At 55.4% G+C, this 23,169-nt stretch overlaps 1 protein-coding gene across 1 annotated transcript in view; it reads left to right on the top strand.

Annotated features, from left to right (window-relative positions):
* NTN1 (netrin 1) overlaps positions 1 to 19,288 on the top strand; it is an 89,805-nt gene extending 70,517 nt beyond the window's left edge. Inside the window, exons 5-6 of the mRNA XM_056506131.1 lie at positions 11,487 to 11,561; positions 17,116 to 19,288. Of these exons, the coding sequence (XP_056362106.1) occupies positions 11,487 to 11,561; positions 17,116 to 17,444 (404 nt within the window). The 3' untranslated portion in view covers positions 17,445 to 19,288. The remainder of the gene's footprint in view (positions 1 to 11,486; positions 11,562 to 17,115) is intronic.
* The last annotated feature ends 3,881 nt before the right edge of the window (positions 19,289 to 23,169 follow it).

Raw genomic sequence — 23,169 nt, 5'->3', positions numbered from 1 at the left:
AGGGCCAGATGTCCCCATTCCCTGCCCAGAGGGGTGACCAGGCACCAGGGCATCTCACAGGAGCCTCCTGTGCCATCTCCTACTGAAAGCTCTGTGAAGGCTGAGCCAAGCTGAGCAATCCAACAGGCCCAGAATCCCATCATAATTCTTCTCACTGGGATTTTATTGGAGTTTTTAAGCACTGCTTTGTCCAAGGAGCTTGAACTCTATATTTCATCCCTTTTCCTCAATGGGGAGCATCCAGCAGTGCTGTGTCTTGGCATCTCTCAGCTCCCACCTCCACCCTGCTGAAATCTGTGGGGTTTTTCACAAACCCCTAAATCAGTGTCTGTGAGTCAGAGCTCCCATGCTATGGGAGAAAAGGGGTTTGGAAACAAGATGGAAAAAAGCAATTAGTGGGAGACTTTGAGTGCAGCCAGTTGTGGGAGAGGTGCTGCTCCATTTCCTGTGCTCATGGCCACGTGGGACAGAAAGTGGCCAAGAGCTGAGGACGCATCACCCCAACCTGAACCATTCCAGGGGAGCACAGGCCAAAGCTGGCCTGGGGATGAGGGGTGGGACACTGTCAGCTCTGCTGTGGGGGGTCCTGCCTGGCTCTGCTTTACTCTCAGGGGTCCCAATCAGTTTGGGAAAACAGGCCAAGACTGAATTGTTTAGATGAAATGCATCCATGCTCTCCCATGCTGGGAGATTGCAGGATGAGGAGGGGCTGCTCCTCATTTTTGCTGCCAGGCAAGAGGAGCTTTTCTGGTCCTTTTTTGGTCCCTCTCAGACAGAAGAGACCACAGTGAAAGGGCAAACAAAAATAGCAGTGGGTGGGTGAAGGTTTACAAACCTGCCAGTCAGTCCTTGTCTTATCTGAATCAAATCCAGATTTTCTGGGGAATGATTATCTGAGGTGGATGATTTCAGCCAGGAGGCTTAAATAAAAACAGGTGATTGGATTGATGCAGCTCCCCATGATTTCCCTGGAAATCAACCTCTGCAGCTTCAAAACCAGATCTGGCCCTTCCAAATATCATTTTGGGCCCTTTTGTTCTTGGCTGGTGAGGAAGAGGCTGGATGTAAATGCAGGAAAGGGGAAAGCCAGCTCTGAGGGGTCCCTGGGCTCTCCAGGGTGCACAGACCCAGAGCAGATTTGGTGCAGGTTGCAGCTTTCCCAGAGGCAGGGGAGACCTTGTGCAGAGCTGGCTCCATGTTGTGGTATCCGAATTTTAGCCTGAATCCTCCCTGAAGAACCAGGAATGAGGAAAACTGCCCTCTCTTATGAGCTGGAGCTCCTGTTTCAGCATCATTTACAGGTAGCCAAAGTGCTCCTGTCCTATAAAAGGATTGTTTTTCCTCTGTCTGAAAGTCAAGAACTTTGATTTTTGCCTGTTCATGCCCGGATTGAGGTGATGCAGAGCCACCCCCTGCTGCAGGTAAATTCTGTCTCTTCTGGGACAGTCCCAGGGTGAGCAGCAGGAATGGGCTCTGCCCTCAGCAGAAGAGCAAAATGCAGATTTCATGGGGTGGCCACAGGCTCACAGCCCATGTCCATGGACAAACAAAGAGGGAAAAGGGGTCCCTCGGGTGTGCAGCCTTCAGCACCTGCATCACTGCAGGGAAACCTCACAGGGCACAGGGGGAACATGGATTAAATCCCCTCTCCCACTGCAGGTGCAGGGATTGGACAGCTGAGACACCTCAATCCCAGCCTCCCAGCCCTCCTGTACCTGGGCATCCCATGGCAACCTGGCCTTTTTGGCTCAGCAGAGCCTGAGGACCACTGTCCCCATCTCACGGCCACATAAACACTGTGACCATCCCTGCAGCAACAGCTCCAAGGGAAGAGTGTCAGTAGGAAAGGATTAAATATGCCACAGCTTCTTCAGAAACAAGGAGTCACCCACCCCCTGTGAGCCACCAGCTGCCTCCACAGCATCTGTGAGGGTGCCAGGGTGGCTTGGAAATGAGAGTGTGGGGCAGGAGCACAGGAGCCAGCCCCAGCTTTCCTTGGGATGTGAAGCAGGGCCCTGTCCCAGCCACCTCCCAGCACTGCTATTCCCTGTGCTTGGTCAGCAGTGCTGGAGCTGGGAACAGGACTCACTCAGCCTCCTCCCTGAAGGGCTACTGGCCAGGGGAGCTGCCAGGCTGGGGTACAGGTACAGGCATCTCTTCTTGTTGAGGATGCTCCCAAATCCAGGAGGAATTTGCACTGGTATGGGGAAAAGCCTCAGCTGTGGGGAGGTGTCAGCCTTGTGAGAGCCAGGAGCATCCCAAAGCCTGGGAACAAAGCACTGCCCAACTCCCTGTGCTGCAGGGAGGGGAAATCGTCATTTCATTCACCCTGGGCTAAATCTGGGCTCAGCATGGGAGTCTCCAGCTTTCTACCCATCCAAAGCAGGAATGGAATTCATTCAGCCGTGCCTGGGCTTTCTCTGCCTTGTCCCAGCTGTAAACGAGGTGATGGATTGACTGCGTGATTGATTGACTGATTGATCAGCAGCATCCAGCTCTTTCTGAAAGGTTTCTCATGGTGATCCCCGGTGAATGGCTGGGAGCACAATAGGGGAGAGGTTCTTCCAGTGAGGGAGCTCCTGTTCACTTCAAAATATCTCCAAATGTCTGAAGGAAAAAACCTAAAACAAACCCTCCAAAACTGCTGAAATGCAGATAAGTTTCATGCACAACGGTCCTGTGCTCTTATCATCCCCGTGCAGGGCTTCCTGCAGCCCCACATCCAGTTATTCCTCCATTCCTTCACCCCCAAATCCCTGCATTCCTCCAACACCACATCCCTGCACCCAATTCCCTTCACCCAAACCCCTCCATTTCTCCACCCCCTTATTCTTTCATCCCCACATCCCTTAATCCCTGCAACCCTTTATCCCCCCATCCCTGCAGCTGATTCCCCCCACCCCAGATCCCTCCATTTCTCCATCCCATATTCTTTCATCCCTATATCCCTCCATCCCTGTAACCCTTCATCCCCATATCCCACCATAGGCAAGCCTCGAGCTCCAGAGTCAGGACTGACAAACTCCCTCTCCCCATCCTGGGACATTTCCAGAGGCTGATTCCCCCTGGAGACACAAAACTCCCTGTTTCTGCATCTCTCCCCGGACACAAAACTGTGATTTTCCCCCTAGGCTGGGAGCTGCTGTCAGGTAGGAATTTATGGGTTGCTGGGCTCCCGAGGACAGATGTTTTCCTAGGAATGTATTTCATGGTGCTGGCGGTGGCTCTTGGCAGGGCAGCACTGGATCAGTACCCCATATCCCCAGCGTGTCCTGGGGTTCAACACCGGGTAAATCCTGTGCGAAGGGAGAGGAAATGTGCAGCCAGCCCTGGGAGAGGGAGAGGACGGGGGAGGGGGCAGAGGTGGTGTGGAAGAGTTGTAAAACTCCGTGTTGGTGTGGAGTTTTCCAGTGAGGTGTTTTCCAGCTCACTGTTTTCCAGTACAGTGTTTCCAGTGGGTGTCTGGAACAGCTGGACTGTCCCCACCGTGCCACCAGCAGCCATCGCCTGGCTCCTGCTCCCTTTAGATCCGGAAAAACTGGGATGCTGCTGCTGCTGAGGTGGGCACGCCTGTCCTGAAACACCAAAAATCCCTCAGGCCGTTCATCCCCAAACCGGCACCGGGCAGCTCCAGAGGCAGGGAGCGAACACTCCCCCCGAGCTGGGCTGGTGTCTGGGGTGGTTCCCCTCTGCCCGTGCCCAAAGCTCCCGGGGATGGACCAAAGGCACCCGAACCTGCCGGGACCCAGCTGGGGCTGGAGTGGCGGGCACGAGGGGCCTGCCAAGGACATTGCCGGGATGTACCGGGGACACCCTGGTCACATCCTGGGGGTGCTGAGGTCCTGCTGGAGCACTGGGGCTGGCGGCCCCCGGGCCGCGCTGGGGCTGCGGGGGTGGGAAGGGGCTCCGGGAATCCCTCGCTGCCGCTTTCCAGCCGCTCCAGGCGAGAGGCTTTAATCTAATTACATGCTTTATTTGCGCCAATTTGTTTTTCAATCAATCTTGCTCAGCCAGAAGAAAGGAGGCTACTGTGGGCTCATTTGCACCTTCTTGTTCCAAGGGAGAGGTTAATGGTCGTTATCCGCTGGGATCTGCGCTCCCGGCTCTGCCTCGGCAGAGCTGCCTGCCCGGGAGCCCCGGGATCTTCTTCCGCAGCACGGGCAGCAAGTTCAGGCGTGGCACGGAGCAGCCGGGGATCTTTGGGACGGGCAGCAAGTTCAGGCGTGGCACGGAGCAGCCGGGGATCTTTGGGACGGGCAGCAAGTTCAGGCGTGGCACGGAGCAGCCGGGGATCTTTGGGACGGGCAGCAAGTTCAGGCGTGGCACGGAGCAGCCGGGGATCTTTGGGACGGGCAGAAAGTTCAGGGGTGACACGGAGCAGCCGGGGATCTTTGGGACCTGCTGCAGGCAGGGCCCGGGATGCTCCTGCCAGGTGTTCTCAAGGAGCTGTGGCATCCTGCACGAAAGGTTTTGTGTATCCATTCCCAGGGATTGCACTGGGGTCCCAGGGGAAGTTTTGGGTCTGCAAAGCACCAAAACAAACAAATAAATAAGAGTGGAAATGACTCCTCCCGCTTTTGCTGCCCTGCTGGGGAGCGGCACAGCTCAGTGCTGTGGTGGCTGTGCCTGGCACAGGGCAGGGCTGGCCTCGGTGCCCCTCACACTCATGTGCTGTTTCCAACGGCTCCTCAGCCTGCTTTGGAGAGCAGAAGTTGCTCTGATGCTCAGCAGGTGCCTCTGCCTTGACAGCCTGGTCACAAACCCACTTCAGCTGGTGGGACAAACCCCTGCCAGCTCCTGGGCACTGCTGCTCCCAGCTGGGAGGTGACCAAGGGCAGACCACAGGCACTCGGTTAAATACAACCCAGTGCCAGAGGCTTGCTGTGCACCAGGGCTCGGCACAGATCCTCTAGGGGCAGATCCAGGGCCCTGGAGTCCCTGTCCACAGGCTGAGCCTGCTGCACACCTGGGGACCATCCTCTCAATAGCACAGCAGGCACGGCTGGAGCAGCCCAGCCCCAGCTCATCCCAGGCCTGGAAGGGATGTGCTTCCCTGTTCCATCTCCTGGCCATGCTGGAGGAATGGCCAAGGCCACCCTGCTGGGGACACCAGCTGTCCTGCAGCTGGCTAGGGATGAAGGGCACTAATTCACACATGATAATTGCAAAGGGCATCTGGGTCACAGCCAGGTGGAAGGAGAAGAGATAACAGACCCAGTTTAGTGATAACAGGCCCCATCCTCTCAGTGGTCCGATAAAGGTGCAGCAAAGCACAGGACAAGCGATGCCACTGCTGAAATGAATAACCTGGGAAGGATTTTCTGCCTTAGCTTTGCTATTTTATTCAAGCTTCTTTACTTTAAAGCTGCCAGCTCTGAGACAAAGACTCCCAGTGGAGTCCTGCACAAATTAAATTACAGCAGTGATCCCTCACAGTCTCTGTGTGCTCTGTGAGCCAGACGCTGCAGTCCCTGTGCCTGTCCCACAGGGATGATCCCATCCATGCTCCTTGGGAAAGGAGAGGGCTCCTCCAGAGCATCACCTCCCTCAGGATGTGTGGTCAGCACAGCCCCAGAGCCAGCAGCTTCGAGCAAGCAGAGCTGGAGCTCTCCAAATGACTCCAACAGTTGTTCCAGGGACTGATGGATGAGATGGTAAAATAATTCTTTGGGATGGAAGCAAGGGGCAGCTTCAGTGCTGTGGGAAGTGAACCAGGAGTTCATGGTCATCTGGGGAAATCTCCTGAGTCTGAGAGCCAAAGGCATCTCTGCCATGACTGCTACAGGGCCATCCTCTCCTGTCCCAGCGCTGGATTCCATTTTATCCTGTGCTCCTTGGGAGCGTGGCTCCCACTGCCTTTGGGATGCTCTGGGGTACCTCACAGGGAGGTTTTCATGCCCAGTGGAATGCACTGAGCACCCAGCTCTGAGCCCACACTCAGCCCCAGAGCAGAAACATGATGTTCCCAAGGGCAGCCCCCCATACACCCCTCTTTTCCTCCAGGCCTCAGCCACAAGCTGGGGATGTGGGGTTGCTGCCTGTAAGAGAGGCTGGGAATTTCTTTCCAGAGTCTGAACAGCCTGGAGGAGCTCTCAGTCCCATGGGGATGGGGAACCAGGAAGCTCTGCAGAGCCATGGAGCAGCTGTACACAATATCCACAGGACTGCAGCAGTTCTTGGGAGCACCTGGGAGAGTTTTGTGGTTGTTGGATGGGCTCAGGGAGCCAGGCCAGGCTGCAGTTGGGAGCAGGGGGCTCTGGGCACAGACAAAGCTGAGAGTTGGGATTCCCCAACTCCTGGTGAAGAGAGGGATTGCTCAGGTCCAATTTCAAAAAATACACAAAAATGCATCTTCCTTCCCTGGGCACTCATGGGGGTTCTACAGCACTGAAACAAATCCCACCCCCCAGGTGTGGACAGACCTTCACACTGCAGGGGCTGTTGGGAAGCCAGGAGCTGCAGCAATGTGCAGGTTTTGGGATGCCTGTGGAGAAATTTAGCTGAGATTTGGCCAGAGCCAGTGGGGACTTGGAAGCTGCTGTGTCCCCTACACAGTCACTGCCGCTCACCCCCATCGTCAGGGGCAGCTCATGCACAGAGGAATTCTGACCCAGTAACCCTGGGGAGGGAGAGAAAAGGGCAGGAATCTGAAATCTGCTCACCACCAGCCTCCCCTTGTACTGCAGCAAATCAAACCGGACCAGTGATCTGCACTGACCCACTCTGGGGGTGTCTGGGACCCCAGGCAGACCCCACTCCTGTCTTCTCAGTCCCGCTCTCTCTGGTAAAGGAATCACAAATTTAGGACTTGATATTCGGAGCTGCACCTTCATTTACTAGCTTAGTGTGGTTGCACATCTCCACCAGTGACAACAGGAGATGGGGACACTCAGACCCCCATCACAGAGCCCCCAGAGAGCACAATCCCCTGGGAAGGAGGACAGGAAAATGCCCTTCAGCCCCAAGTTCTGGGGTCAGGCTGTCAGGGCTGGGGCTCCCCTCCTAAGCCACACCACCTCCACTTTGGATCTCAGCCCACAAAGGCATTTAGGGCTCTACCTGAGGGAAATCAATAGGAATTTAGCTGCATAAATTTGGATTAGAAATCTGAATCCCCTTGGGGATCTAAGCCTTATATCTGCATTTCCAGTTAGGTACCCAGGCCAAGAAATGTGGCTTTAATCGCTCTATCATGTCAGAATCAAGGGGCCTTTAATTTCCGTTCCCGACATGTGGCTTTTGCAGCAGCTCAAAGCTGATTTTGGAACTGCAAGCGCAGCAAGAGGCGCCTGGTGCAGGGTCTTCCCTGCAACAACACTCAGCGCCCGCAGCCCTGCTGCCAGCACCTCCTTCTTGCCCAGCCCTGCGAGCATCGGCACTCGGGATCCATTAAATCATGGCTGGAGCACTCAGCACCCTGCAGCTCTCAGCCTCATCATAGCAACCCCAGACAACCCCCAAAACCAAAGATGTTTAAACAGGAAAATTTCAACTTTCTGAAAAAAAAAAAAAAAAAAAAAAAAAAAAAAGGAAAAGAAAAAAAAAAAAAAAAAAAGAAATTAAGCAAAACAAAGAAGGTGTTTAGCTGTGAAAAGTCTCTGCCCAGCCAGAGAATTAGCTCTATCAAGGGGATGGGCTGAGCTGCAAAGCTGCTGAAGGCTGTGCTGACACGTTTTACTGAGCTGCGAGCGACACGAACCAGCCGCCCGCCACCTGCTCCCTCTGCGAACAGGGGCTGCGGCTCCTCCCGATCCCGATCCCGGTCCCGTCCCGCTCTTTACCCGGGAAGCGCCGGCAGCTTGTGCCTGCCCCAGCCGGGGCTGCCGGCAGGAGCGGGATGTCCCCGCGGCAGGATGCAGGGCTGACAGAAAAAGCCACCAAGGGCTGAGTGTGCTTGGGGCTCGTGGCTCTGAACAGGGATTTGCACTGGAATATTTGTGCAGCTGAGCAAACTCGGGGAGGAAAGGGCCAGGAGCAGGGGGCTTGGATGTCACCGCGGGTTTGGGTTGGACACGGAGGGCCCAGGTCTGCAGCAGGACAGCAGCAGGGTGAGCAGCAAGCCTTGCTGTGCCCCGTGAGCAGGGGACACATGCAGCACAGTGGGACAGGGAGCTGGGGCTCAGCCCATCCTGGTGCCCTCTCACCACTCCTGCAGGACAGCAGCTGGACACTGGCACCCATGCTGCAGGTACCAGAGGGTGTCCTTCAGGCAGCTCTGCTCAATCTCAGCCTGGTTTGTGGCTGGGCTCTGGCAGCACCTCCCACCAGCAGGTTATCCCAGGCTGATCCTCTGCAGCCTCATGGAGAGGGGTGAGAAGGACCTGCAGGACAGGTTACCTCTGGCACAGCCAGGCAGCACAAGTCTTGGGACTCCCGAGGTTTGTCCCATAAACATTTAGGGACAAATTTTGCAAGAGTCTCACACTATTTGTGTCTCCTGTGCACACCCGTGGGACACTGAACTCTGCATCCACCCTCCCCTTCCCACGGGCTGATCCTTCCTCCCATCCTTTCCCCAGCCCCACCATCCCTTTGCATTGAGGAGCAGCAGCTCAGCAAAGCTTCCCCAGAGCCCAGACTGCTGAAGAGTCACTTGGTGAGGAGAGCAGGGCCTGTCCCTGCAGCATCCCCTCCGTACACTGTCCTGAAGGCAGAGGGGCCTCACAGCACCACCTCACACACACAGAGCTCAGTGCCTGGCTCACAGAAATCCCGTTTGCCCTCCCAAAAAGGCCCCAGAGGATCTCCAAGTCGCCCAGGAGGCAGAAGAGCTCTCCACGAGGGAGACAAAGGAAATGAACCAGAGCAAATCCCCCACCCACGGGAGCCAGCACTGGAATCTGGTGATTCCCAGTGATTTACACCAGCTGGCTCTGGCCAGGCTGGTTCAATTCAAACCAGCTGAGGCTCTGGCACTGCCCGTGGGGCTGGGGAATGAGAAGAAGGACAGGGAAGGGTTGTGCTTAGAAAAAGCAGGATTAGGGTCTTCAGCCCCAGGTTGTCACCCGGGGAGAAGCAGAGGCTGTAGGTGCTGTGGGCATGGGGTGCTGTCCTGCAGGGTGTGGGGACAGCTGAGTGCTGTGCCAGCACCCTACAGCCTCCCTGGCTGGCAATCAGCCCTGGGATGGATTCCCAGTGGGCCTGTAAGCTCAGGTGGAATGGAATTACCGTGGCAGCGGTGCAAGGATGGGAGGTCAGCTGTCCTCAGGGATGTTTCTGTGGGGAGAGGTTGCTGAGGTGATTTGGGGTTGCTCTTGAGAGGCTTCTGGACTGGAGTCCAGAGCAATGGTGCCTCTGATTGTTGTTTCTTGGACTGGACCCCAGCAGTGGGGCTGCAGGAGGATCTGCTGCAGGTGTGCTCTGCCAGCCTGGCTGCTGGAGCCCCCTTGTAGGGCTGAGCCATGAACATGCAGGTGGGAGCTGCTGCCCAGCCCTGCTGCTCGGGGCCAGCTGCTGGCCAGGATTTGGCCAGGGCAGGAGGGAGGTACAGCCAGAGCCTCCAGACTTGTCCCTGCTCTGCTGTTCCCTGCCCACCTGTCCTTGTGTCACCTCTTGTTCTGCCCAGGGCTAAGGTGTGACAGCAGCAGCAAACACCCACAGAACTCTGGGATTTCTGTGCCAGGGAGAGCCATCAGCAGCTGTGTCACAGCCACACTGGTGTCCTGAGGACATCAGCAGCCTCGGCTGAGCAGAGTGGTGCCAGAATGCCTGTCTGTCCTTTGGCATTCCCTGCTCCCCCAAAAAGCTCAGGGGAACCTTCCCTGGGTCACTGCCCAGATGTTCAGTTCCCCCAGACACTTTCCCTTCCATGTTTATGGCCAGGAACACCTTACCTCAGTGCATTGGATCAGGAATGTTTCTGTTCCCTGAGCTCAGTGACACCAGGCAGCCACGTCCCACGGCGTGGTGGCATCCTGCCACGTGGGCATGGCTGGGGCTTTGCTAGCATATCTCCATCCACTCAGCTGCAGTTCTGATGGAATATCCACTCCTTTCTCAGTGCATTTCAAGTTTTACTTGATGTTCAGAAATGTTAGATGAGAAAAACAAATGGGATGCATCTGTGGCTGGGAGCCCTCAGTCAGCAGGGTTTGGAGGGGCCTTGGCTGGGTTGTAGCTGGGCACAGATCTCAGCTGGGGCTCTTGCAGGATGAAGATCACAGGGTTTTGGGCTGGCCAGGCTGGAAGAGCAGGAAGCCTGGCTGTCCTGATGGTCTCTCCTGAGGAGTGAGAGCAGCAGGGAGCCATAGGGCTGAGGTGGAGACTCTGCATGGCCACGCTGGGAGGGGCTGGGGCACACATGGGTCCCAAGGGTGGTGCTGAGGGGTTCCTCATGGTCCTGGCAGCCAGTGTGATCTGGCCATGGCATGCCAGCAGCATTGCCACCTTCCCAGAAACTCCATCTCTCCCAGCATTGCCACCTTCCCCCCTACCCCCTGGGGCCCTGCTGGGGCCCCTCAGCAGATCCACACCTGTGCTCCAGCAGTGGCTGGGGAAGGACGATGCTGGGAGAGGTGGAGGCCTCCAAGGGCTGTCACTGTACCGAGGCCTCCTGCTGCAGACAGATGTGTCCTTTCTCCCTGAATGAGCATTCTGTGCTGCTGGGGGCCTCTCTGGCACCTGTGGGTGCTGAGGAGCCGTGGATGCATGTCCATGAGCCCTCGCCAGTCCTGGCAGCGGGCACAGGATGTCCCCTCTCCTCCTCTCCTGGCATGGCCGTGGTGCCATGGGGACGTTCCCTGAGGTGGCCAGAGGGCACTGCCCACCCTCTGCAGGAGCAGCAGCTCCCAGGGCAGGGCTGGTGTCCCTGCAGGCTCCAGGGCCGTGCCAGTGGCCCGTGGCCAGCGGTGGTGGCAGTGCCAGGGGGCCGTGCCAGGCTCCGCCGGCCGCCTGGGCCAGGCCAGCGTGTCCCAGCAGTGGGGGCCCATTAGAAATGAAATGTTCCTACTGGGGTATTTTATTTGCACACTTCAGTAGAGTGGACACCAAAAGGCTTTGCTAATGCTTCATGGGCTGCTAATTTCCTCTCTGACCCGCATTGTGGCGGGGTGACCCCAGCCCGAATCTCTCGGCAATGAATGCCAAAGGCTGACACCGGCCCGGGTTAGGGGTGACAATGGGGCCTCTGTGGGCTCCGGGCAGGCTCCAGTTGGGAGCTGCAGAACAGGGGGAATTTGTGTGGCTCTCAAAAGCTCTGGGTGGCACAATAAGGGAGGCCCCCGGGGTCTCCCAGGAAGACAGAGGAGGCAGGGGAAGGCGGAGGGAGGACGGGCTCCTTTGTGAGCAGCTTTCTTTAGAAAGGAAGGGCTTTCTCAATGCCCCCTCGGCCGACCCAATCGGGGCCTGGCAGATGGATATCACAGGCACGCTGCTTATTCATGGCAGGCTGCAGCTTTGAGCCGTCCCCCCTTCCCCCAGCGCTTTCTTCATTTTAAGGCTAATTTGTTTTGTTAATGTTTTCTTGCCCTCCCCCTCTCTCCGTGCAGATTGCGACTCGTACTGCAAAGCCTCCAAGGGGAAGCTGAAGATCAACATGAAGAAGTACTGTAAGAAAGACTATGGTGAGTGTCCCCTCTCCAGGGACGAGCGGTGCCAAAGGGATGCGGGGCAGGAGCATCCCCGAGGGGGTGTCCCCAAGGCCACCCAGCCCGGGCTGGCCTGTATGCACTTTTGGGAAAGGTTTTTGCCGGGTTTGGAGAGGCAGCCCTGGGCAGCGATGCTCGGTGGAGCAGTGATGCCCTGTGTCCCTTGGGAGACTGGGATGAGCACACTGCAGACCCTGCATTGGGGTTGTCCCAACATCTGTAGGAGACTCCTCTTTTCCAAGGGTTTTCCAGTGTCTTCCAGGTTATGATGACACCATGTCCCCTCTCCTCTCACTGTGCTGTTACGTGCCACGGCTTTTAAATATTTTAAAATATTTAAAATACTTTTTGCTGTGGGGATGAGGCAGCAAGCAGTTCCCTGTCTCCTGGATGGCACTCACAGCTGGTTCTGTTGGAGGTTTGGATGGCACAGTTGGTTCTGTTGGAGTTTTGGGTGGCAGCTCACATTCAGTTCTCTTGGAGGTTTAGGTGACACACACTTGGTTCTGTTGGAGGTTTGGGTGGCACTCACACTCGGTTCTGTTGGAGGTTTGGGTGACAGCTCATACTCAGTTTTGTTTAGGGCTGCCCTGTGGGCTCCAGCAGACCATGCTGAGGTGTGGGTGGCTCAGGAGGTGTCTAAAGGCAGGAGATGCCCCTGGAGCAATGAGTAGGGAAGAGATGGAAAGAGCTTTTCCTGCTCTTTTCTCACTCAGCATCACTTCTACAGCTTCATGAGGGAGCCAGAGCTGCTCAGGTGTGGGGGACACTGTCCCAGGCTGGCATGGGGGTGCTCCCACCCAACTCTCCTGGCTGTGGAAGGGTGCCCCACGACCCCATTGCCCCCACCAGTCCCACAGCCATGACAAATTTGCTTTTTTGAGGACAAACCATGGTGGTGAGGCAGTGGGGTGAGCGCTGCTGGGGCAGCCCAGGCTTTCACCAGGGCCAGGGAGGGAAGAAAGGGTTGAAAAGGTGCAGGGAGGGATAATAAAGACTTAGGGACTGACACCCCAGCAGGAAGCCAATTAGGAGGCTCTTTTCCTCACCGTTCTGCTGGCATCGCTGGGCTGAATGTCCTAAAAGGCCCTAATTAGCTTGAACAGAGCTCCTTCTCCCGCGGCCTCAATTGGGAGCTATCATCCACCCCGTGCTCCTCAATGGGGCTTTTTAGCTCCCTGCTTCATTCAGCCTTTCAAAGGCGATATTTTCCCTTATTTATTTTTCGTATCTGTTTGTTTTTGTCGGGTTTGTGGGTGTTTTTTTTTTTCTTTTTATTTTAATTCGGGGTTTTTCCCCGTGAGATGGGTTTGGGTGCAAATATTTGGAGTGAAACAGGAGGCGGGGAGGGCAAGCTGGGAGATTCCAGGAGGGGGGAGGCAGGAACAGAGGCAGAAAAGCTTTTTCTGGGTTTATTTGGGCTGTGTGGGGGAGCACAGGGCCACTCAGCTCCCAGAAAAGCTGGAGGGGTTTGCTGCAGCTAAATCCCAGGGAAGCAGAAAGGATCCCAGCTGAACCCACTGAGGGTGGGGATTCCCAAAAAGAATTATCTGAAGAGAGCAGGTGATGCTGATCCAGGTGAAGTGTGAACATCCTTTACTCCCTCAGGCACCCGATTTTGGGGAATTTTCTGCTCTCTGTGGGGAGTGACTGTGGTAAAGGAAACCTGGAGCTGTTAAATCTCCATTTTGCCCCTGGTGCTGAGCTGCCAGTGCTACAGCCGGGCCTGATCCTGCACGGATGATGCTGGAATGTTTTTTACCAGCACTGTGGTCCCTCATGCTGGCCCTGGATCCCCATCCCAGCATGGGGAGGTTATGGGGCTGAGGAACAGAGTCCTCATCCGAAAGGTGAGATCATCTGCTCACTTTGCCCTTTCTTGGAAAAAAAAAGTAAAAAAATCCTTCCTTCAGCGGAGCCTTCTCTTAGTCACCCCCTTTGTCGAGAGGAGCTTGGCAGGGGCTGCTGGAAAAAAGCAAAACGTGTTTTCAAAAGGCAGCTTGAAAAGAGGGAGGGAGAGGGGAGAAAAAACCTGAATCCTCCAAAAAACCCAAGGCAGGGGGAAAGCACCAACCCCGGCACTCACAGCCCCTTCCACTGCTTGGAAGGCAGAGAAATCCCAACCCCAGAGCTGAGCAATCCCTGCTGGAGCCACGTGCTGAGGGAGAGAGCTGGGGCAGCGAGGGGTCCCCCAGCAGCAGGGCACACCCAGGGATTAGGGATCGTAAATCTCCAATATTAAACCAGTAGGAAATTGGCAACCGGAGCGAGGCAAAGCCGCCGCCGAATAAATTAAAAACTGAAAAAAAGGGGGAAAAAATCACATTTTAACACTTTGCTCCAGCTAGGAGCCAGCCCTTTACATTCCCAAACCCAGATGATGTCGGGGTCACCTTTTGCTGCTGGTTGGAATAAAATCCACATGGACTCCACTCCACTTGTGCAGTGAGAGGGGAGCCAAGCCTTTGAAAAACCCTGCCTTGGACTGGGACATCTGTGCCTGCCACCGCTGTCCCCAGCACCCCCTTCCACCTGGCCATATTAAACACCCTCAAACTGCTCTGTTCCCACAGCTACCCCGTGGGATCTTTCCCAGGGGCCAGCTCAGTGATGGTCCCCAGATTTCCAACTCCAGCTGCATGGGATATGTCTGATATTCCAGGATTCCACAGTAGGATGCAGAGATTTGGCCCTACAGCCCAGCCCTGAGTCAGCCTTAGCAGGGAAAGCCTTGAACTCAGGAGATTTATCACAAACCCCAAATGTAAATTTTAAAAATGAATTAAATAATTAGGTTTTTCCCTCTTTTCATGGCAGCCACAGGAGATTTGGGGGCCTGACTCACAATCTCTGAATGCTGCAGGGTGCTGCTTTCAGCCTTCAGCAGCTCAAACATTGTTTTGAGGCTTTGGGCTGGGTTTTGTTTTTCTTGACATCAAACCATCCACCCCTGGACTTTCATCTTCAGTTTCCAGCCTTTGGGGCTTTGCTGTGGCTGGAGGCTCCCAGCCAGGCCTCGAGGAGCCACGAGTATCCCTGAACTCTGGGGATGCACAAAGAACCATCATGTGGTGAGAGCTGGAAGGCACCATCTAGGTGGGGTTTGTGGTTCAGGAGTATCAGTGTCAGGTGGGATGTGGTTCATGGGGCAGCCCCTGTCCTCACCAGGACCCAGCTGTCCCCCAGCTGTCCCTCAGCTGTCCCCCAGCTCCACAGACCCCTTCACTGCCTGAGAGCTCCTTTGGGAGCAGAGAAGGCTGCAGGCAAGAGAACCTGGAGAAAAATCCCTGGATCTCTGGGAGTGCCTGGGGTGCAGCAACCCAAATTTCCCCCAGGGGTCGGCTGCACAAAGGTCAGGGAGGAGCAGCCCCAAGGCACCAGCGGGATCAGGAGCTGGGCTGGAGCCCCTCTTCATTGAATCCAGTCTGGAGCAGAGCCCATCCCTGCTGGAACCAGTGTCACCAGCCCCAGCTGGAGCCATGGAAGCTGCAGCTCCTTTGATTTTGTTCTCTGCTCCAGGACACCACCTGCTCCCAGGGGACCACAGCAAGGGGAGCACCATCCCCAGGAGGAACCACTATCCTCTATCAGCTCTTCCACCTGCTGCCCCAGGGCTTTTTCCAGGGATGTTTTTCCAGGGATGCAGAGATAGGGACAGTCCTGAGCCAAGAGGGTCAGTAGGAACATCAGCCACGTGAGAGCAGTTCAGCACAAAGCCAAGCTTTGTCCCAGGAGAGGGCAGGTGAAGGACAACACCCAAGCCCAAAGCCAGCCTTGGACTGTGGAGGCACAGCCAAGCCAGAGCCCCAAACCGGGAAGAGACTGAAGCCTCCTTCATGAGAAGGGAGTCTTTAAATCCCCAGGGATTTCCCCAAGGGAGCCAGTTTAGGTGCTTCCAAAACTTCATCCTGGCCCATTTCTGCCTCTCTGCATGTCCTGTGTCCCCTGGGAGGTGTTGGAGGTGCTGCTCCCAGCCCACCACTGAAATACCCAGGCAAACACCACTCAAGCTGGGCTCCAAAACCCGGCTCAGGAGGAGCTGAGCATCCTGGATGTGAAGCTATGAGCAGAAATCTGGCTGTCAGGGCAGGCAGCTGTGACTGCACCAGCCAAGCCTTCCTCAAAGCTTTCACTCCTTCCACTTCATTAATAAAAAGGGAAAAAAAGAAGAGACGGGGGCCTTGACATAAAAAAAAATACAGACTGTGTGTTTTAGAGCAGAGTTTCCTGTAACCACCTCTCTCCAGTTCCTTTTCATTCATTTTCTCCATTTTGTCAGTGTGGACCCAGGCAGGTCAAAGGTTTAAGCTTTTTTGGAAAGATTTGTTTCCAAAAAAATAAAAATTGGCTACTCTTCACATTTTGTTACCTTCACACCAGACAGGGAAATACACAGTCAGAGCTTAGGGTTGGTTTTTTTTCCTTTTTTCCCTTTTTTTTTTTTTTTTTAATGAAAGCATCTGGCCTCCATGACATGCTCTGAAAAAAAATACCCCATATATTTTGCAACGTGTTAAAAAGTTCTGCTGGGCTGCAGAGCTCTGCTTCCTCCCAGAGCCTGGAATCACTTGGTTATAGAGACAGGGGGATTCTCCTCCACCACCAGCCCAGGGAGGAAAACTGTACTGTTATAAGGCAAATGGCAGAGTTTTCCCTGAGGTCTCTGGGGGTTTCTTCTCCCTCTGTTAATTTATACAAACAGGATCAGCCCCACTGGGGCTCAGCCAGGCAGCTGAGACAGGCAGGTGAATGGGCAGGGGTTTATAGCTCCCAGGGCATGGAGAGAAGAGCGGGGGAAAAGGGAAAAGCTCAATGATCTGGCTAAAAAAGCTCTTTGTGGTTGTGCTGCACCAGCCTGTGCAGAGCTTGGCCCCTGCCTGCTCTCCCAGCCAGACCATCCTCCCCTCTGATTTCTCTCTGTCTCTGCTGGTGGGGATTCCTCATCCTACAGCTGCCAAACAAACCCAGCAGGGCTGGGCAGGCCCTGCCTGGAGAAGGTATTTTCCTGGAAGCTGATTTTTAGCCCCATCCCAGGAAAGAGCAAGGGCTGACATTTTCTCAGTCCATGGCTACAGAGGAGGTTACACACCATCAGCCATGGGCTTAGAAAACATCATCATCATCATCACCACCACCTTGTGCAGAGATCACAGTTGTCCTCCCACCTCAGTCTTGCTGTGGGAGCTGGTGGTTCCCAGTCCTCTGCCAGGACACCAGGAGGTGGCCTTGGAGCCCAGTGCTGCCATTCAGGACTTGCAGAGATGTGAGTGACTGCCAGATGCAGAGCTGGAGAGCATTTCCCAAGCCTGTGGTGGTCTTGGAAGCTTTGCTGAGACCCTCAGGTGCAGCACTGGCTGCTCCTGTTCTTGGGGGGTGGCCTGGGGACAGAATTGTGGGGCATCCACAACCCTTGGCTGCTGCAAAATGTCTCTTCCTCACACAGCCCATTAGGTAAGGCAAGTTCATTTTCTCCTCACCAGCCCAAACAGTAACACCATTTCCTCTCTTGCCTGTGTGTTGTTTTTTCCAGCTGTCCAGATCCACATTCTGAAAGCAGAAAAAAACGCGGACTGGTGGAAGTTCACAGTGAACATCATCTCCGTCTACAAACAAGGCAGCAACCGGATCCGGCGCGGGGACCAGACCCTGTGGATCCACTCCAAGGACATAGCCTGCAAGTGCCCCAAAATCAAGCCCATGAAGAAGTATTTGCTGCTGGGCAACAACGAGGACTCTCCCGACCAGAGCGGCATCATTGCGGACAAAACCAGCCTGGTGATCCAGTGGCGGGACACGTGGGCCCGGCGGCTCCGGAAGTTCCAGCAGCGGGAGAAGAAGGGGAAGTGTAAGAAGGCCTAAAGGAGGAGGAGAGGGAGAGACTGACTGTGCATGCTGCTTTGTGTAGAGCTGGGGCGGGCAGGGACCGGCTGCCAGGGCGGGCTGGGGGGACAGGGGACAGTGACCACGGCTGGGGAGTGCTGGGCTTGCACCTCGTATTCCAGGGAAGACAAAACCCAACAGGACCCAAGAAAACACAACAGGACCCAACAGGACCCAACAGAACCCAACAGGACCCAATAGAAACTCAACAAAACCCAACAGAACCTAACAGGACCCGAGAAAAGCCGATTGCACACACGGACAGAACTCACGAGTGGGCAGTGGGCATGCGGCACCTGGGCCCCCCAGCTCCCTCCTGCCCCGTTGCTGAAGAACTCAGAGACACCAAACTGCCTTCCAGCTGCCAACATCTGCTGCCTCCAAAGCACGGCATGGGCACACCCACCCTGTAAGAAACTAATCAACAGCACCGCTGGAAATTAACTCCCCATCCCCAAAACACGTATTTGCGACTTAGGCTGACTGCAACAGTTCTTGTAGAGGAAACTAAACCGAGACTTTTGCTGAGGACGGATCTGAGGATCGGCGGTCGGGGTCTGGGAGGGCCGAGCTCTCCAGCTGTGATGATGCTCTGGGTCCACTTCAGGCACAGCCAAGAGGGGACAGTGTTGGTGGGTGACTTCCTGCTGTGCATAACTCTGGGAATGGCTCCGTGCTCAGCCCCTGACCCTGAGGATGCTGCCCCCACCACACTGAAGGAGGGTGAGCCCACAGGGTGCCCTGTCCCCCTCCAGCCACCCATATACAGGCAAGGAGTCAATAACCAGGATCCCCAAGGAAACACCCAGACATGACAAAAAATGAGTTGGCATCCAGTTCCCAGAAAGTGCCCTGGAAGATCCTACCAGTCTCAGTCCCTGAATCTCCATTGTGGCCACCCCTGAACCTACTCCATGGGCTTAGTCCCCTCTGCTGCTGTCAGCACACCAGGAACCCTCAGATGGTAGAAGATCCCTGTAGGGATTGACACCAAGGTGCTGGCTGGTCACTGCTTTCACTCCCAGACTCAGGCAGTTCTCCCAAACCCACAGTAGCTCTGCCCTCGCTCCCTCTGGAGCTGCAGCCCCCTGACATCCCTGTAAAAGGTCTTGGAGACAAAGAGGGGAGCAGAGGATGCCAGGACTGTCCCTGTGGGCAGTGGGGCCAGTGCAGAGCTCTGAGGCTTGGCCAGGGTAGAGCCCACACAGGGCAGGGACTGGCCCAGGGAAGAGGTCTCAGCCAGGAGCAAGGTGTGACCCACCTGGAGCTCTCCCCCTTCTGCTTGGGGGGACAAACAGCCAATTTAAAATTCCCAATTGCCAGCAATGAATGCACTGAGCACAGTGGAGGCTGCCTCACCTCAGACTGGAGCATCTTCCCCTGGGGCACCCAGCGGGCTGGACTGGCTTGGGAGTTGTCACTCCCATGCCAGGCTGCTCCCCTGCCACACCAGCCCATGGGGAATGGGGAATTCCAGTTCCACCTCATCCCTGGAGCCCGGGAATAGCTGGGGCAGAATGCAGGGAGGGCAGGACGTACCTGGGGGAGAAGCAAACATTAGTCGCTATGAAAAGCAAAACCTCCCTGATATTTTTCCTTTTAGGAAACTTGGAAACATCTCTTTTATGACATTTTCCAGTGGTTTTGCCTTGTTTTATAGCAATTGACAATATTTATATAATGACATAAACCACCATAAAGCAGGGCAGCCATGTAAATAGGTGCAAAGAGGAGGCTCCCAGGGCTGCTGGAGACACCACCCAGAGGGACCCAGCTCTGCTGAGCCTCCCCTGCCACCACAAGGCCCTCAAAATTAATCTGGGTATTAGGAAAAAATCCCATCCTGGACATCAAGAAACTCCCTCCCACTCCAAGTCTGTGTTTTCTCCCCTTTCCCAAACTGGACTTGGTTTTCCTTATCTCAGAGCTCAAGGAGAACTGATGGTTTTGCAGCCAAGGGAAGTGAAGCCACCAAGTTCTGAAGGATAAAATCTGACCTCGAGTGTCTAAATGGAGGCTGAAAGCCCCAAAAGAGGCCTTGGATGCTCTCCTGCAGCCACCACCAGCTGCTGCCAGGGAACCCCAAAGCTGGGGACAGCCCATCCCCAGGTAGCCGGGATGTCCCCAGCCTCCAAACGGTGCCTAAAAGGACCAGAATCCAACCCAAAGCCAGTTCTCCACATGGAGAGCAGGAAGGAAAGGCCACAGGGGACATGGGGACTGCCCATGGCACACATGGACACCCCATGCTCACTCCCAGTTTCCAGCCTTGTCAAGCACAGCCACCCTCCCCAGCACAACCTGGACACCCCAGCCCCCCCAGGGACACCCTCCAGCCCCTTCCCTGCTCCCACTGGTCCTGGAGGCTGCAGGAGACCCCCACCCCCTCCTCACACCCCCTCCTCCCAGGCCAGACCCCTCCAGGCACTGATAACCTGGGGACTCAGAAGGAAATGAGCTGGCACAACAGCCTGGATCCTGGCACAGGAGGGAAGGAAGTCACCAGCCCTGTCCCACCAGGACCTGTCCCTCCCTCCCTGCTGCAGTTTTGTGCTTCCCAGTCCAACCAGACAAACCCCCTGACTCCATCCACGGTCCCAGTGCCCTTCATGCGCTCCCAGGAACCCTGACCTGCAGGAGCTGCTGCTGGAACTGGTGGGACTGGAACAGCCTCTGCTGGGAGGGCACAGCAGCCCCATTTCAGCGTCCAGAGGTGCAACTCTGCCCTGCAGCCCCCCTGCTCTGGGGCATCTCCAGGAGGACACCTCTCCTGGTCACCCAGAGGGACAGGATGCCCCAACACCAGCATGGCCGGGGGGCAGCTCTGGGGAGCCAGCCCCATTCTGAGCAGCAGAGAACCCAGCCCAGCCATCCCTGGGGACAGAGGGGGACCCTGAGGACAGCAGGGAGGCCGGGAAGGGGCTGTGGTGCCTTCAGAGAGGCTTTGGAGAGCAGCTGCAATGCCAAAACAATCATCACTGAGCGTAGCACCCGACAGAGTCGCTTGGTCTCGTTTCTGTTCGTTCTGTCGTGTCCGTGCCCCTCCCCGGCCCCTCCTCACCCCCTCACAAACCTGTGTTCGTTTTGGGGTTGTTGGTTTTTTTTCTGTTTTTTTTTTGTTTGTTTTTTTTTGGTTTTTTGGTTGATTTTTTTTTATTATTTTTGTTAATATCTTGAACTGTAAATGTTGTTTAGTTATGACCATGGCAGACTGCTTTGGGCAATGTTTCTTTACAATGCATACTAATATATTATGGTTATTATATATGAATATATTTAATGACACGTGAAAAAGTTGTGGATTTTCTTATTGTTTTTCTGAGTTGTCTCTTTCCCCTCCCCTTTTGTTTGTTTGTTCTTTAGATTGGCTGTAATTGACCCGAAGGAGCTTGTAACTGTTCAGCACCCCCTTGATAGAACTAAAGTCAGAAACCAGTTGAATAAACTCTTGTAAACTGTAAAAATCTCCAGGAATTTCTGCTTTTTCCCACCCCATTGCTTGGTGAGCCTGTGGGACAAGGACCTGGGCAAGGAAATGCTGGTGGTCCCTCCACCCCTGGGGTCTGTCGGTGTCCCTTGGCAGAGCTGAGGTGGCACAGACGTTTCTGACTGGCAGTCCCAGCCCTGTCCCTGCCCAGCACGCCAGGCAGTGGCCACGTGGCCTTGGGGACAGCAGGGTCACCATGGGTGGGTGTCATGGGGTGTCCTCACCAGCCTCAGCTGTGCCCTGCAGTGGGACAGAGCCAAAACCTGTGGGACCCCGCCAAGAAATGGGGGACAGGTGTGGGGACAGGCAAAGTCTGGAGTCAGGAAAGCTGCCAAGCCCACTCTGGACCTGTTTGTGTTCCAGCCAGAGGCTGCTCAGCAGTGCTGGCCCTTCCTGCCCATTCCCTGCAGGGCTCAGGGCTCCATCAGCTCCATCCCAGGATCAGCTGAGCCCAAGCAAGGGGTGGTGGCACCCACAGCATGGAGAGCTGGAGGAGGGGGGGAACTGAGGCAACAAACACTTCCAGGGACAAAGATCCAGGCAAAGGGTGCTGCCAGGTGCTGGGGGTCAGCCCAGCTGACCTGAGCCTTCAGCAGTGCTGGCAATTTATGAATCCAAACACATCCCAGGGGCCGGAAATCTCAGCTCTTTATTGCAGAGACAAATGGGTCACAGGTGGCAGCCCTCTGCTCCGAGGGGCAAATGGGCTTCCCAGATTGCAGGTGGCCACTTGTCCAAAGGGGACATGGTGGCTCTGGAAAGAGGGGGATGAGGCTTTTCCCACGGAGGGCTGGACCTGGAGTGGTTTTCCCAGCCTGGTCCCACCAGGCAGTGCTGGAGAGGAGCCATCCTCACACCGAGCTCACACCAGGAATGAGGGAATGTGAAAATGCCCAGCAGCCTTTCAAGAAGATCCCTGTTCTCATGCAGGAGGTGGGGATTTTTCCAGGGCACTGGGACATCCAGGTGCCTGGAGCACACCCCATATGTGCCCCCAGCATTGGGATTTTTGATGAAATTACAGCTGGAAGCAGCTGAACTCCTGAGCACGTCCTCCAGGAGAGAGGTGCAGGAGGTGGCAGGAAAGGGGAAGCCTGGGATGTCTCTGGGCACATTCCAGGAAGTTCTTTACTTGGAGAAGCCACTCCAGGTTGGCTTCTCCACCGCTGCTACTCAGAGCCAAACCCTGGCATCTCTCATATTTTAACCTTCCATTTTCTTTAGTGGGGCAGGGAGACAGAAAAGCTTCCCTGCACGCAGCAGAGCACTGCCAAATCCGCAGCTTTTTAATAAAATTCCTCTCCCAGAGAACACATTAAATGTTACCTAAAGGGCAAGGCTGAGAATCTCTTTGTTTGCCAGCACAAGCAGCAAATCCTGGTGTTTCCACCCTTCCCAGGCACTCACAGGAAAAATGTGCTGGAGGATCCAGTGGGTCAGAAAGTGCCTCTGTCAGAACAAAGTCCCTGTGGAACGTTGATCAGGATGAGTTACACGTCCATCCTGCGTGTCCTGGGAATTCAAACAAAGCCATAATTCCCTCCAGAACTGACAGTTTTAACTACAAGCCCAGGCCCGTGGTCTCAGCTGAACAAACCCCACGTTGCTCTCTTGCTGTCACTGAAGATCCAGGGGCTGCTCCAGAGCAGGGGTGAAATCTTGCTCTGGGCTCGGAGGCTGCTGCTGAGGACCAGCTCCAGGAGCATTCCAAGACTTGCTCCCTCTGCAAAGCTGCAGCAATGCCCAGATTTGGAACTGCTCTCCAAAGCCTTTCCTTGTTTCCAGCTGGAGCAGCCCTGCCTAAAGCTCCATTTCCAATCTGACATCAACAATGAACTCATCAACCCCCTGCCGTGCCCTCTTGGAAAGCAGAGGACATTAAAGCCCCTCTGTTTGCCCCTCCCCTCTCTGACAGCCACAAGGTGAAGCATCTCCCCGGGAGAACTGACCAGGCACAGCCTGGGCTGGGCTGGCAAAGGCTTCCAGGATTTTCTGCAGCAGAGCCCATGGAGGAGCTCCAGCCTCCAGTCTCTCCTCCAGCTCTGAGTGTTGAGGAGGGCTGGGCACGGGCACAGAGCCTGAAGCTGGAGGGGGCACAGCTGGAGCTCTGGGCCTTTCTCTCCACCATGCTCCTCTCCCCACTCCAGTGCCCTCCCCAGGAGCACAAAGACAGGGAAATGCTCTCTGGGGCCAGGGCACAGCTCCCACAGCTGCAGG

The sequence above is a fragment of the Oenanthe melanoleuca genome, chromosome 18 (assembly GCF_029582105.1).
Source record: "Oenanthe melanoleuca isolate GR-GAL-2019-014 chromosome 18, OMel1.0, whole genome shotgun sequence".
NCBI classification, from domain to species: domain Eukaryota; kingdom Metazoa; phylum Chordata; class Aves; order Passeriformes; family Muscicapidae; genus Oenanthe; species Oenanthe melanoleuca.
The sequence above is the reverse complement of the archived record's forward strand: the minus strand, read 5'-3'. Positions and strand labels throughout refer to the sequence as shown.